Source organism: Ornithorhynchus anatinus, chromosome 3 (assembly GCF_004115215.2).
Source record: "Ornithorhynchus anatinus isolate Pmale09 chromosome 3, mOrnAna1.pri.v4, whole genome shotgun sequence".
Taxonomy (NCBI): Eukaryota; Metazoa; Chordata; class Mammalia; order Monotremata; family Ornithorhynchidae; genus Ornithorhynchus; species Ornithorhynchus anatinus.
The window spans coordinates 20,001,969-20,017,787 of NC_041730.1; the positions used below are offsets into that span (position 1 = coordinate 20,001,969).

At 41.4% G+C, this 15,819-nt stretch overlaps 2 protein-coding genes across 2 annotated transcripts; both read right to left on the bottom strand.

Annotated features, from left to right (window-relative positions):
- Positions 1-2,156: 2,156 nt before the first annotated feature.
- LOC114809989 (olfactory receptor 502-like) lies at positions 2,157-3,110 on the bottom strand. Its single transcript, XM_029059119.1, has one exon. The coding sequence runs from the start codon at positions 3,108-3,110 to the stop codon at positions 2,157-2,159; it is 954 nt and encodes a 317-aa protein (XP_028914952.1).
- Positions 3,111-10,567: 7,457 nt separating this feature from the next.
- LOC100083958 (olfactory receptor 502-like) lies at positions 10,568-11,536 on the bottom strand. Its single transcript, XM_001514457.3, has one exon. The coding sequence runs from the start codon at positions 11,534-11,536 to the stop codon at positions 10,568-10,570; it is 969 nt and encodes a 322-aa protein (XP_001514507.2).
- Between the last annotated feature and the right edge of the window lie 4,283 nt (positions 11,537-15,819).

Consider the following 15,819-nt stretch of genomic DNA (forward strand, 5'->3'; position numbering starts at 1 on the left):
CCTATGAAATGAATAAATGGGCTGGGTATAACCTGTTTCCCCACATCAAATGGGTCAGAAGGAGGCTGGCAATGGGATGAGGAGAGAGCTCACAGTGCTTGGCACATAGTAAGCGCTTAACAAATAATATCATTATTAGAGAAGAGATGATTTCTGGGCTAATTTGGAGGCACTCATACTTTGCAATCTCAGCAAACGCTTCTGTCCTCCCCTTAACCTAAAGTTTCACCATCCCTCCCTATTTAATTATTACATATTACAGTAACAGCTTTGCTATGTTGTATACTTGGAAAATGGGAGGTCCAAGTCAGTCAAAAATGCCATTTATTTAAAGATTCAGCATTGCCCAGAAGTGGATTTTGCACAGCCGCTTTACATTACACTCACTCCCTTGGCTTCAAACACTTTTTCTCACCAGGTGACATCCAAATCTACTTCACTAGTATTGACTTCTCTCCTTTTTTGCAATCTTACACCTCTTGCTTCCACCAAAGCTCTACCTGGATGTCCCACCACACCTCCAGATCAATATGCCCCAACGGAACTCATCTTTCCTCCTCAGTCCTCTCCTTCTCCTAGCTTCACCATCACAGTTAACAATAACACTATTCTCCCCAAATCAGATGTGGCATCACATCTGCTTCTCTCCCAATCCCTACATTCAGTCTTGCAAATTGAAAAATCCTGTCTGTTCTTCCACCAGAACATTTCCAGAATCCACCCTTTCCTCTCCGTCTAAACTGCACTATGCCGATCCTCGTACTTTTCCCAAATCTAGCATTGTGTCAGCCCCCTTGCCTACCCCCCTGCCTTCCGTCTCTTCCCTCTTAACTCTATACTATTCTTTGCTACCTGGATCATTTTTTTGAAATGTGATTCTGCAAGTGTCTCCACTCATAAAAATTCTACAATGGTTATCCACCCACAGCCACGTCAAATAACAACTGCTTACATTGGCTTTTTGGCACTGAATCAACTTTCTCTCTTGTATTTATCTAGTGTCTTCTCTCACTATATCCAGGTCTCTCTTTTCATTCCTCTCAAGCTAACCTACTCACTGACCTCTGGTTCACATTATCCCTGTTGACTGGGGATTACTTTCCCTTTACATCTGCCAGATTACAGTGATACTAATTGAGCTATTACTGCAAAGATAATTCTAATGAAAATTTGCCTCACAATATCTGCAAATGGACCAATGGATCATCTCATTCCTTGAAGGTAGTGGACCACCTCAATTTGCTTTTTGAAATAAGTGAGCACTGAATGTTTGCCTAATGCACTCAGTTCTTGGGAGGGAACAATAAAATTATCAATTAATTAATGGTATTTAGGTAGCACTCATTGAATACAGAATTCTTTATTAAGCAGAGTATTACAGAAAGAATAGACTTAATAGACATTATTCCCACCCCTAGGAACTTAAAATTGAATGGGGGAAACAGACACTGAAATGATTTACAGATAGGAGGCAGTAATGAAGCATTAAAAAAGTCAATCAATTTTTACTTATGTCAGTATGGTGTAGTGGATAGAGCAAGGGCCTAGTAGGCAGAAGGTCATGGGTTCTAATGCAGACCCTGCCACTTGTCTGTGTGACCCTGGGCAAGTCACTTCACTTTTTTGTGCTTCATTTACGTCATCTGTAAAACGGGGATTAAGACTGGGAGCCCAATGTGGGGCAGGAACCATGTCCAAACCAATTTGCTTGTATTTCTCCCACCCTGCACTTAGTACGGTGTCAGGCCTAGAGTAAGCACTTTACAAATACCACTATTATTATTATTATTAATTGTATTTATTGACTATGAATTGGAAATGACTCAACAACATTTGGTAATAATGATAATAATTTACTGAGTGCTTAGTGTATGCAGAACACTGAACTAACACTTGAGAAGGGACAGTTCAATAGAGTTGATAGACATGATCCCTGCCTTCAAGAGGTTTAGTGTCTACAGAGGTGCTTACAGGAACTTATGGCTTATAGAGTTTAGTACAGAACTTTGTGCTTAATAAGTGCTCAATTCAGTAGATTTGGTAGATAAGATCTCTGTCCACAAGGAGATTAAAATCTTGTTTGTAAATGATTCACATTCATTTGGGAAAAACCTATAGGATAACAGAATTGCCTATCCTTCACTTATTTTCTCTTGTCAGATGAAATATGACCCACTGGTTATTCTTCTCTGGTCAATTGTCCTCCTCAGAGTTCCCTTTACCTCCCGGTTTCTGAGACTGTAGATAAAGGGATTCAACATGGGGATCACTATGATGTAGAACACAGAGAACACTTTATTCTGCTCTAGAGTATCCCTGGAATTGGGCAACACATAGACAAAAGTCGTGGTCCCATAGAATAGAGCTACAGCTGTGAGGTGGGCACCACAGGTGGAGAAGGCTTTGCGTCTCCCTTGGGTGGAGGGAATCTTCAGAATGGCCAGGAGGATGTAAAGGTAGGAGATGAGAACTGTTGGGATTGTAATAGCAACTATAATCCCTGACACAAAAGAATTGAGCACTTTGGCAAGGCTAATGTCGGAACAAGAAAGCTGCAGCAATGGGTGGAAGTCACACAAGAAATGATTCATCACATTAGGGCCACAGAAAGACAAGCTGAAGACAGAAGTTGTTTCCACCAAGGCATTGATACCTGCCCCTGTGTAAGAACTAGCCACAAGCAGGGTACAGATCTTCTTGGTCATCATGGCGGTGTAGAGCAGTGGGTGACGGATTGCTGTGAAACGATCATATGCCATCACTGCCAGGAGGAGACATTCATTTGTCCCAAAAGTAAATATGGCACAGAACTGTGCGGCACAACCAAGGTATGAAATGCTCTTCTTGACCGACAGGAAACTCACCAGCATATTGAGGGTGACAGATGATGAATAACAGGTGTCAGAGAAAGACAAATGGCAAAGGAAAAAATACATGGGCGTGTGCAGTTGGGAATGGACTCTGATTAATAGAATAATAACCAGGTTCCCCAGCACAGTAATGATATAGATGATCAGAAACAGCACAAAGAAGATGACCTGCAGCTCCCAGTTTTCTGTTAATCCTAACAGAATGAACTCTGTCACCTTGGAGCTATTGTTGTTTGCCATTTAATCCAAAAGGGTCATCTGGTAAAATAGAATTAAAGATGAAGTAAGTTCTAGAAACATGGAGTCACCAGAATGATTTAAAAAAAAAAACAAAAAACAGAGAGAACCAAACAATTCCACTCAGTTGATTGAAACAGGACAATCAAATCTAACGTGGCTGAGTAGAAAGAGCACGGGCTTGGGAGTCAGAGGTCATGGGTTCTAGTCCCTCCCTGCCGCTTGTCAGCTTTGTGACTCGGAGCAAGTCACTTAGCTTCTCTGTGCCTTAATTACCTCATCTGTGAAATGGGATTTAAGAATGTGAGCCCCATGTAGGGTAAACTGCTTACCTTATATCTACCCAGGGTGGAGAACAATGCTTGGCACACAGTAAGCACTTTACAACTACCATAATTATTATTGTTATTATTATTATTAAATCCTCACAATCCAAAATCCTTACCATTCTTACGATAGGGCCTGGGATTCCACTTTATGCTTAATCAAATAATTATGCCAGAATTACAGTGACTTTTCTCACAGCTTAGGAAAGTTTGGATGAATGTTTTTCAAAGTTGTTTAACTGAGGCAACAAAATGAAAATAAATTTAAGTATCACAGATCTCTGAAATGCTTAAAACAAGGTCCTGTTTGTAATTCAGGAAAATATTTGAAATGAAATACATTTTTAAAAACATAGCTTTGAAATACAAATTTATTTTTTCCTTGCATTTTCCATCGTATTCTAGCCTATCCCTACCTCTCTTTTCCCTATTTCCTCCATCTTTGATAAACTAATGATGGAGTCTCTGATGGAGCCTCCTGTCAGGAAAAACTGATGAATCTCAGTCTTGAGACATCAGATTCATCGTTGGTGATCCACCATTTATAGCAGTCAATGAGCAAGAAGCAGTAAGAGAGCATTGTTGCACCATTTCTGAAACATATAACTCATGGGTAGAGCATGAACATCACTGATGCAGTAATACCCATGTATTTGTATGCCACCAGAGCTCAAAAGAATATATTGATATGCATCAAATTAATTCATAAAGAAAATATTCATTCAATAGTATTTATTGAGCTCTTACTATGTGCAGAGCACTGTACTAAGCGCTTGGAATGAACAAGTCGGCAACAGATAGAGACAGTCCCTGCCGTTTGATGGGCTTACAGTTCTTTTCCATGACCAAAATTGAAGTTCATAACATAAATCCTGATAAACATCTTGAACATTTCATCTGCTAGGGATTCTTGCTAAAGTAACTTAAGAGTCTTTCCTGTCTGCATAGGTGGTGGGCCTCCAATTATTGCCAGTGACCTTGGTCAATATTAGATGGAAAGTGGTTGAATTTTTCAGAAGAAAGAAAAGTCCCAAACTCCATTTAGAGCAAACACGCACACACCTAAGATTACTTAAACCACAAACTACTGAATCTTACACCCTACTAATAGTAGTCAAAGACATTTTACCCATCCCCAAGACCACCATGAAAGAAGAGGTCTGAGATGGTTAAAGGGAAAGGGAAAACTTACCTGGCTATGGATACTGATGTTGATGAAGTCCTTGAGAATTAAAGAGGTGTATATATAATCTACTAGGAGGTATTTGGGGAATTGGATAATTGGAGAGTTCTGTTATAACCTAGAAAGCATAGAGAATCATTAAAGTGTCCTTATTATCTTGGGATTAAGTGACATAAGAAAAGAAAAAGAGGAAGGTGGGGGATAGGTATTGCTATTCCTGTGTTGTGGAATAGAAAAATGAATGAATCGATGGATCAATCAATCATATTTACTGAGTGCTTACTATGTGCAGAGCACTGTAATAAGCCCTTGGGAGAGTACAATAGAACAGAATTAGCAGACATGATCCCTGTCCATAATGAGTTTACAGTCAAAAGGGGGAGACGGGCTTTAAAATGATTTAATAGGCAATTTATAATACATACTATATCATTTAAAGATATGTACATGAATGCTATGGGGCTTGGGGTGGAGCAAATATCAAATGCCTGAAGACCACCAATTGGAGTGCATAGATGATGCAGAAGGGAGTGTGAGGTGGGGAAAAGATACTTAGTCCTTTAGTTAGAAGTACTTCATTTTCTTGAAAAGTACCCTGAGTTCTCTCATTATTTTTACAATAAACTTCAGATCTTGAATTTTCTTGAGTTTATTTATCAGTGGTTCACTTTGTGGATTGTCATCTTCCTCTTCGTTCTCTTTTTATTGGTTACTGGAAAAGGACTTCACTGTCCTTTCATTCTGTGGGTATTCATTTACCCTTTTCAATTCTTCTGTCTTACTCTTTCTTTTGGGTCTTTCTCTAATTCTGATCCTCGTCACAAGGGTCTTCTATCAATTAGTCAACTGCATTTATTGAGCATTAACTGTAAAGTAAAGCTGAAAGTAAAGCACTTGGGAAAGCACGGTACAATAAACAAAATATGACTCCTGCTCTCTTGTCTCTCTTTGCCCATTTTATAATGCCTGATCTGTTTTCCAATGGTTAATTCATTAGAACCTCCTGAAATATTGTCAGAACACTTGCTTAATTGAATAAAATTCTAGCCACTTACAGTTTGAACCCAATTTTCTCTATATTTTATGCAATCCTACAGAGCAGACATCACACAGCCTTCAAATATAGGGGTGAGAGGTGAAGGGGTTTGAGACTGTGATAGCTAACCAATGATATTTGTTGAGCACCTGGGAAGTGCAAAGTGCTGTACTAAGCACTTGGGAGAATGTAAAAGAAGAGTACAATATTCACTATGAACAAGTGTGCATAGTTGTATAAAAACCTTGAGACCCGGGGATCATGTTCAGTGAAGCCATCACATAATCTAATTTTGTAATTTTGGTAAGAGTTCTGTTATAACCTAGAAAGCATAGAGAATCATTAAAGTGTCCTTATTATCTTGGGATTAAGTGATGATGGTGGTTTTGGTGGTTAAGGTGGCTCAAATGTGGTGATGATGATGATGATGATGATGGTATTTGTTAAGCACTTACTATGTGCCAAGCACTGTTCTAACTCTGGGGTAGATACAAGGTGACCAGGTCGTCCCACATGGGGCTCACAGTCTTAATCCCCATTTTACAGATGAGCTAATTGAGGCACAGATAAGTTAAATGACTTGCCCAAGGTCACACAGCAGACAAGTGGCAGAGCCGGGATTAGAACCCATGTCCTCTGACTCCAAAGCCCGAGCTCTTTCCATTAAGCCATGCTGCTTCTCTGGTGGAATTGTTTAGAGAAGAGCCAAATAACCAAGAGGCAGAAGTTGGTAGAGCACCAGGAACAGAAGAAGTTCCTTTTTTCCTCTAGAAAACTGGATGTTGATAAAAGCACTAGGCCAATAAGCTCCACTGCAGCTCCTCCTGGCCTGTAAAAGCTCCCTCTCTAGCTTGTAAGCTCCTCATGGGCAGGGAACATCTCTACCAACTCTTGTATCGTTTGCTCTCAAGTATTTGGTACAGAGCTCTGCCCACTGTAAGTGCTCAATAAATACCACTGATGGATGCATTATCAATCAATAAATCAATCACAACTGTAGAAAAATGACCCGGGCAGCAGGGTGAAGTAGGGATTGGAGTGGTGAGAGAGAGGAGGCAGGGAGGTCAGCGAGGAGGCTGATGTAGTAGTAATAATGATAATAATAATAATGTTGGTATTTGTTAAGCGCTTACTATGTGCAGAACACTGTTCTAAGCACTGTGGTATACAGGATAATCAGGTTGTCCCACATGAGGCTCACAGTCTTTATCCCCATTTTATAGATGAGGTAATTGAGGCAAGGAGAAGTTAAGTGACTTGCCCAAAGTCACACAGCTGACAAGTGACAGAGCGGGAATTCGAACCCATGACCTCTGACTCCCAAGCCCTTTCTCTTTCCACTGAACCACACTGCTTAATCATGGTGGGATAGGATTACCGCTCGGATTAACATAGTAGCTGTTTGGATGGGGGGATTGGGTGGATTTTAACAATGTTGTGAAGGATTGCTTGATTGAACTCCATGTCTGTGGAGCAGCATGGACTAGTGGCTAGAACTCGGACATGGTAGTCAGGACTTCGGAGTCAGGAGGATCTGGGTTCTAATCCCGGTTCTGCCTCTTGTCAGCTTTGTGATCTTTGGAGTCACTTAACTTCTCTGAGCCACAATTACCTCCCCTGTAAAATGGGAATTAAGATTGTGAGACTCGTGAAGGACAATGACTATGTCCATCCTGATTAACAAATACCAAAAAAAGAAAAAGAAAAAGTAAAAGGGATACCCTGGTGGAGGCAAGATTTTGCCAACCTAGACTTCACTGAAGTTTTTTGCATTTTGTTGAGTAGCGGGAAAAATATTTTCAATCATTCAAAACACCTGCTATACAAATAATAACTATTTAATTATCTTTTAATCACAAATATGATTTAATACCATTAAATACCATTTTAAAAAATGAGTAACAGATGAAAAATTCCTATTAATAAAAATGAGATGTTTCACTGTTGTTACAGTGCAAGTAAAATGGTGTAAATGTGGGGGAATTCACAACAGTAAAAATATAGTATAATTAGATGTTTTAATTATAATATCATCTGTATTACATAGCTAGTGTCTCACCACAATATAAGCACATTGGAAAGGTGGGCTAGCCCCACAGTTGGTGCTGGTTTGGGGCATGGATTGTGCCTACCCAATCTTTTGTATTTTACTCACCTAAACTTCTAGTACAGTGCTGGGGTAGTGGATAGAGCATGGGCCTGTTATGGGTTCTAATCTGAGCTCCATCATTTGGCTGCTTTGTGACCTTGGGCAAGTCACTTCTCTGGGCCTTGATTACCTCATATGTAAAATGGAGATTTAGACTGTAAGCACCAGTTGGGACAGGAACTGTGTCTAACCCGATTTGCTTGGATCCACCCCAGTACTTAATACAGTGTTTGACACACAGTAAGGGCTTAACAAATGCCACAATTATTATTATTATTATTATTATTAATAAATACCACTGATTGATTGGACAAAGGCATCAGAATAATCTTTGCCTCCTAAAAGCCTCTCTCCTACTAGATTCTTATGGATCTTACTCTACATATAGGCTAGCAATGACCCAATCTTGGCACTAGAAAGTGCATGACAAATATTATTAAAAGGATGCTGTTCCAACAGGACAATATGATAGCAGGATTTAGAGATTTGTGAAGACAGAGAGTAGAGCACAGGGAAGAAGCCGCAGGTAAAAAGATGCTGGCCACAGGTTCACTTATACCTTCTCAAGTCATCTAAATGAATCAGTTTAATGACTGGGCTAAATTTGTGGCTCTTGGTCTGGCATGTGGGCTTTCCCATCTTTCTTAATCTTTCCCATCACCCCAGCTGCAGTCATGAGGTCAGTTCATTTGGGTTTGGTGGAGATTGGAGAAGGGGAGGTACTGTTTTTAATCTTCCAGTGCCAGTTAAGACCTCTATATAATAATTGTGATATTTGTTAAGTCCTTACTATGTGCCAAGCACTGTACTAAGTGCTGGGGTAAGATATAAGATAATCAGGTCCCACATGGGGCTCACAGCGGACAACTTGGGGATCTGGATCTAGAACCACTCATTGTTTTGCTTTGTTTTGTTGTCTTTCTCCACCTTTTAGACTGTGAGCCCATTGTTGGGCAGGGATTGTCCCTATCTGTTGCCGAATTGTACATTCCAAGTGCTTAGTGCAATGCTCTGCACCCAGTAAGCACTCAATAAATACAATTGAATGAATGAATGAATTTAATTCAGTAATATTTACTGAGCACTTACTGTGTATACTAAGTGCTTGGAAAATATAGTTCAGCAATAGAGACAATCCCTGCTCACATCGGGCTTACAGTCTAGAAAGGGGGAGATAGCAAAACAAATAAACAGGCATCAATATAAATAAATAGAATTATATATTCATTCATTCATTCATTCAATAGTATTTATTGAGCGCTTACTATGTGCAGAGCACTGTACTAAGTGCTTGGAATGAACAAGTCGGCAACAGATAGAGACAGTCCCTGCCGTTTGACGGGCTTACAGTCTAATCGGGGGAGACAGACAGACAAGAACAATGGCAATAAATAGAGTCAAGGGGAAGTACATCTCGTAAGACAATGGCAACTAAACAGAATCAAGGCGATGTACATTTCATTAACAAAATAAATAGGGTAATGAAAATATATACAGTTGAGCAGACGAGTACAGTGCTGAGGGGTTGGGAAGGGAGAGGGGGAGGAGCAGAGGGAAATGGGGGGAAAAGAGGGTTAAGCTGCGGAGAGGTGAAGGGGGGTGGTAGAGGGAGTAGAGGGAGAAGAGGAGCTCACTCTGGGAAGGCCTCTTGGAGGAGGTGAGTTTTAAGTAGGGTTTTGAAGAGGGGAAGAGAATCAGTTTGGCGGAGGTGAGGAGGGTGGGCGTTCCAGGACCGCGGGAGGACGTGGCCCGGGGGTCGACGTCGGGATAGGCGAGACCGAGGGACGGTGAGGAGGTGGGCGGCGGAGGAGCGGAGCGTGCGGGGTGGGCGGTAGAAAGAGAGAAGCGAGGAGAGGTAGGAAGGGGCAAGGTGATATAAAGCCTTGAAGCCTAGAGTGAGGAGTTATATATTATTATATATATTTACATATATACGTAAGTACTGTGAGGCGGAGAGGGGGAGAGAGCAAAGGGAGGGAGTCGAGGTGATGTATAAGAGAGGGGTACCTGAAGAAAAGGGGTGCTCAGTCTGAGAAGGCCTCTTGAAAGGGGTGAGCCTCCAGGAGGGCTTTGAAGGGAGGAAGAGTGCTTGGTAGATTTGAGGAAGGAGGGCGTTTCAGGCCAGAGGTACGACATGGACCAGGGTTTTACAACGGGACAGGCGAGATAGAGGAGCAGAGTGTGCAGGCTAGGCTGTAGAGGAGAGTAGGGAGGTGAGGTCAAAAGGGGCAAGACGATGGAGAGCTTTGAAGCCAATAGTGAAGGGTTTTTGTTTGATACAGAGGTTGATGGGCAACCACTATAGATTTTTGAACAGTGGAGTGACATGTCCACAACATTTCTGTAGAAGGATAATCTGGGCAGCTGAGTGAAGTATGGACTGAAGTGGTGAGAGACAGGAGGATGGAAGGTTGGAAAGGAGGCTGATGCAGTAATCCAGTTGGGATGGGATGAATGATTGTACTAACATGGTACTAACTCATGACCTTCTGACTCCCAGGGCCAGGCACTATCCATTCAGCAATATTTCTTCCCTTGCCCACATCACTGACTGGCTTTCTGTGTGCTGAAAACAGCAGTTGTAATAATCCCAGACCAGGCCCAGCATAAAGAGAGATTCTGAAAGGGTTAGAGGGAAGGTCTTATCCCCTCCTTACCTGGAAAGAATCATTTATACCCAACTGTTTCACACACAAAGAGAAGATTCTCCCCCAATACCGATTTTAAAACCTTAGGGTACCACAGCTGATCTCAGCTGTGTGAAGATCAAAAAAGCTTCTTTTTCATGGCATAAATCAATCCGGACATCTTTAAAGAACTAAATATTCTTCTCAGAGCTTCCTTTACATCCTTGTTTCTCAGGCTGTAAATCAGAGGGTTCAGCATGGGGATCACCACCATGTAGAACACAGACACCACTTTCTTCTGATCCATTGAGAACCTGGAGTTTGGCTGCGTATAAATAAATGTCAGAGTCCCATAGAACAGCGTGACGGCGGTCAGGTGAGAGGCACAGGTGGAGAAAGCCTTGTGTTTCCCCTCAGTGGAGGGGATTCTCAGAATTGCAGAGAGGATACAAAGATAGGAGATGGCTATGATGAGAATTGTGACCAAAATGATGAGAATCGAAGTGATAGAATTCAAGATTTGAGCCACTCGAGTGTCTGAACAGGCAAGCTCCATCAAAGGAGGGAAATCACAACAGAAGTGATTGATTTCATTCGGCCCACAGAAGGACAAACTGAACACTGAACTCCCGAAAATCACAGCATTGACACAACTGCCTATGTAGGAAGCCAAGACCAGCTGGACACGCACCTTGTTGGACATGATGAGCGGGTAGAGCAGAGGCCTGCAGATGGCAGAGTAGCGATCAAACGCCATCACTGCTAGTAAGAAGCACTCGTTGGTTCCAAAGATTGCAGCTACAGCAAACTGAAGTGCGCAACCCCCAAAAGAAATTGTTCTTTTCCCCTGACGGAGGTTCTCCAGCATCTTTGGAGTGACCGTTGATGAATAGCACATGTCAGAGAGAGACAAGTGGCTGAGGAAATAGTACATAGGGGTATGTAATTGGGGGCTGGCTCGAATTAACATAATTATGCCTAGGTTGCCCATCAAGGTGATAGTATAAATCACTAGAAAGAGAACAAAAAGGGTGGTTTGTAAATTTTGGTCATCAGTAAATCCAAAAAGAATGAATTCTGTTACCATGGTGCCATTTCCAGCCGCCATTAGTGTCTCGCCTTTCATCTGCTTCGAGTGGAGAGTGGAGTTGCTGCCCTACCAGACTGACAGCATGGCAATGATTATTAAAAAGAGAGGAGAGAACCCGGAGTCTAAATGATGAAAAGTGTTATGACCAGGTTCTCCACCCCAGTAACTTTATAGCTGATAAGATTTTCATTGACACTGGTCAGAATTAGATGGAAAGGAGTTGAATAAATTTTATATTTTTCAGAAGAAAGAATAGCCCCCAAACTTCATTTAGATCAACCACACATCATATCTGTGAGTACCTCAATGCCAAGCCACCGAATCTTGTACCCCATTAATTTTAGTCACAGGCACCCTATCCATTCCCCTGACCACCATGAAAGAAGAAGTCTGAAATGACAAATAGAAAGGAAAACCTTACCCAATCATGAAAGTATTGTTTTTATGGATTCTGAGAAGGCCCTTGAGAATTAAGTACTAGGTGGCATTTGGGAACTGAATCTCTAGATAACTTGATAGGTTTTTTTTAAACCTTGATACCATAGAGAATCATTAAAGTGTTCTTATTATCTTGGGTTTAAGTGTAATAAGAAAAACAAGAGGTAGGTTGGGGGTAGCTATTGCTGTTTCTTTGTTATGGAGTTGAAAAATGAATCAAAGCAGGTGTTTATCACACTTTGGTTAGGAGTACTTAGTTTTCTCACAAAGTCCCCTGAGTTCATTCATGACTTTTGCAATAAACCTCAAGGTCCATTGGTCAGAGAGGCAGACCTTGAATTATCTTGAGTTTACCTATCAGCGTTTCACTCTGTGCATTATCATTTTTCTCCTAACTCCTGGACTGTAAAAGCTTCTCCTGTAATCTGTAAACTCCATGTGATCAGGGCACATGTCTACTAACCCCTGTTGTATTGTTTTCTCTCAAGGGCTTAGTACAGTGCTCTTCTTCAGTCCATCAATCAATAATATTTATTGAGCACTTACTGTGTGGAGAACGCTGTACTTAGTGCTACGGTGAGTAAAGCTATACAGTATAACAGACACATTCCCTGCCCACAGTGAGCTTACAATCTAGAGGGGGAGACAGATATTCATTTAAATGAATAAATTACAGATGTGTACTTATGTGCTGTGGGGTTGGGTGTGGCAGAGGTCACGGGTTCAAATCCTCGCACAGCCGCTTGTCAGCTGTGTGACTTTGGGCAAGTCACTTCACTTCTATCTGCCTCAGTTACCTCACCTGTAAAATGGGGGTTATGACTATGAGCCCCACGTGGGACAACCTGATCACCTTTTATCCTCCCCAGTGCTTAGAAGAGTGCTTTGCACATAGTAAGTGCTTAATAACTGTCATTATTATTATCACTATTATGAATAAAGGGAACAAATCAGGGCACTGCAGAAGGGAGTGGGAGAATAGGAAATGAGGGTTTAGCCTGGGAAGCTCTTTTTGAAGAGATGTGACTTCAATATTTCTTGAAGTCATGGAGATTAATTGTCTGTTGGATATGAAGAGGGTGGGCATTCCAGGCCAGAGCCAGGAGATGGGCGAGAGATTAGCGGCGAAATGCGGGAGATCGAAGTACAGCAAATAGGTTGGCATTAGAGTAATAAAGTGTGTAGGAGAGTAGTGAGGTGAGGTAGGAGGGGTTATGGCGATTGAGTGGTTTCAACCCTATGGTAAAAAGCTTCTGTTTGATGCAGAAACGGATGGGCAACCACTGGAGGTTCTTGGCAGGGGTGAAACATGGACTGAACATCTTTGTAGAAAAATGATCTGGGCAGCAGAGTGAAGTATGGACTGGAATGGGGAAAGAAAGGAGTCAAGGAGCTCAGTGAAGAGGCTGATGTAGTAATCAAGATGGGATAGGAGAAATACTTGGATTAACATGGTAACAGTTTGCATGGAGAGGAAACGGCAGACTATAGCAATGTTGTGAACTATTGTTCAATTGGACTACATGGATGTGGAGCAGCCTGGCCTAGTGGCTAGAGCACGGACCTGAGAATCAGAACGATAGGGAGTTTTAATCCTGACTCTGCCCTCTGTCTGCTTTGTGATCTTGGCCAAGACACCTAACTTGTCTGTGTTCAGTTACCTCATTTGTAAAATGGAGGTTAATACTATGAGCCCCAGGTGGGATTTGGGTTGTGTCCATACTGATTAACTTGTATCTACTCCAGCACAGAGTAGAGTCCCTGGTACATAGCAAATACCATAAAATAAAAAAGTGATACCCGCGGTGGAGACAAGGTCTTGATAATCTAGAATTTGGTGAGGATTTTTGCATTTTTTGGGATAGAGATAAAAATATTTTTAGTCATTCAAAAGATGTGATGTACAAGTAATCATTACTTAACTATCCTTTAATAACAAATACCATTTAATGCCATTAAATGCCATTTGAAAAAAGAGAAAACAATAGATGAAAAATTCCCCGTAATAAAAAATGAGATGCTTCACAGTTGTTATAGTTAAATGTTGTATATCAGGATTGAAATCACAACAGTGAAACTATAGAACAATTAGATATTTTAATTATATTAAAGCAATATATCTTACAGATTGTAAAGATAGCATCTCACTGCTATATAAGCACATTGGAAGGGTGAGCAAGTCTCACAGTTGGAGGTGGTTTTGGACAGAAATTGTGTCTACCAACTCGACTGTCTTTGAACCAAGTGTATAGTACAGTGCTCTGCACACAGTAAGCACTCAATAAATACCAATGATTGATTGATTAGATAAAGGAATCAGAATCATCTTTCCCTCTTAAATGCCTCTCTCCTTCTAGATTCTTATGGATCTTACTCTACATGTAGACTAGCATGACCCGATGTTGAAACTAGAAAGTGCATGACAAATACTATTGAAAGTATACCGTTCCAGTGAGACAATACACTATCAGAATAACATAAATTCAGAAGAAGACAGAGAGTAGAGCACAGGGCATAAGCTGCAGGGAAAAAAAATGCTGGCCACAGGTTCACTTAGAAATACTCAAGTCATTTAAATGAATCAGTTTAATGACTGGGCTAAATTTTTGGTTCTTGGTCTGAGATGTAAGGTTGTTTTGGTTCTCTTAGACCTAATCTTCCCCCATCACCCCAGCTGCAGTCATGAGGGCAGTTCATTTGGGTTGGGACTGGAGAAGGGGAAGTACTGTATTTACCATTCCAGTGTCTGGTAAGACCTTCAAAATAAAACCTGATATTTGTTCAACACTTATTGTCCCCCAAGAATAGAACCAAGCCCTTACAGACCTGCATATAAACATTGTGGTATTTTTTCAGCACTTATAGTGCTAAGCACTGTACTAAATCCTGGAGAATATACAAGATAACCAGGTCTCACTTGGAGCTCACTGACTAAGTAGGAGGGAGAACAGGTATTGCCCGGATTACTTTTCTACAGAAACACTCTGGGCATATCAACCCCCTCCTCAAAAATCTCCAGTGGTTGCCTTCGCAGGAAGCAGAAACTCTTCACTATTGGTTTCAAAACTCTCCATCACCTTGCTCCCTCCTACTTCACCTCCCTTCTCTCCTTCTATAGCCCAGCCAACACACTCCATTCCTCTGTCACTAACATCTTCACTTGCCTCGTTCTCGCCTGTCCTGTAGTCAATCCCTGGCCCACGTCCTACCTCTGGCCTGGAATGCCCTCCCTCCTCATATCCACCAAACTAGCTCTCTTCCTCCCTTCAAAGTCCTACCAAGAGCCCACCTCCTCCAGGAGTCTTTCTCAACCTCAGCCCCCCTTTTCCTGCACTTCTCCTCCCCTTCCTATCGTCCCTACCCCTGCCCTTTTCTCTACCCCCTTCCTAGCCCCACAGCACTTGTGTATAATTGTACATATTTATTATTCTATTTATTTTATTTAAAATGTCTATATATCTATAATTCTATTTATTTATTTTGATGCTATTGATGCCTGTCTACTTGTTTTGTTGTCTGTCACCCCCTTCTAGTCTGTGAGCCCTTTGTTGGGTAGGGATTGTCTCTGTTGCCTATTTGTACTTTCCAAGCACTTAGTACAGTGCTCTGCACACAGTAAGAGCTCAATAAATATGATTAAATGAATGAATTACCATTTTTCAGAAGAAAACACAGAGAACTTAAGTTACTTGTCTAAGGTCACACAACATCTGTGGCTGAGATTTAAAGTCTGATTCTCTGGCCCCCAGGCCTATGCTCTACCCATTATGCCATGCTGCTTCCACATAATGGCATTAAAAACAGGAAGCTAAGCTCCTTTAAGGATTACGGGATTGCTTTGATCACTTTGTGTGTCAACTTGC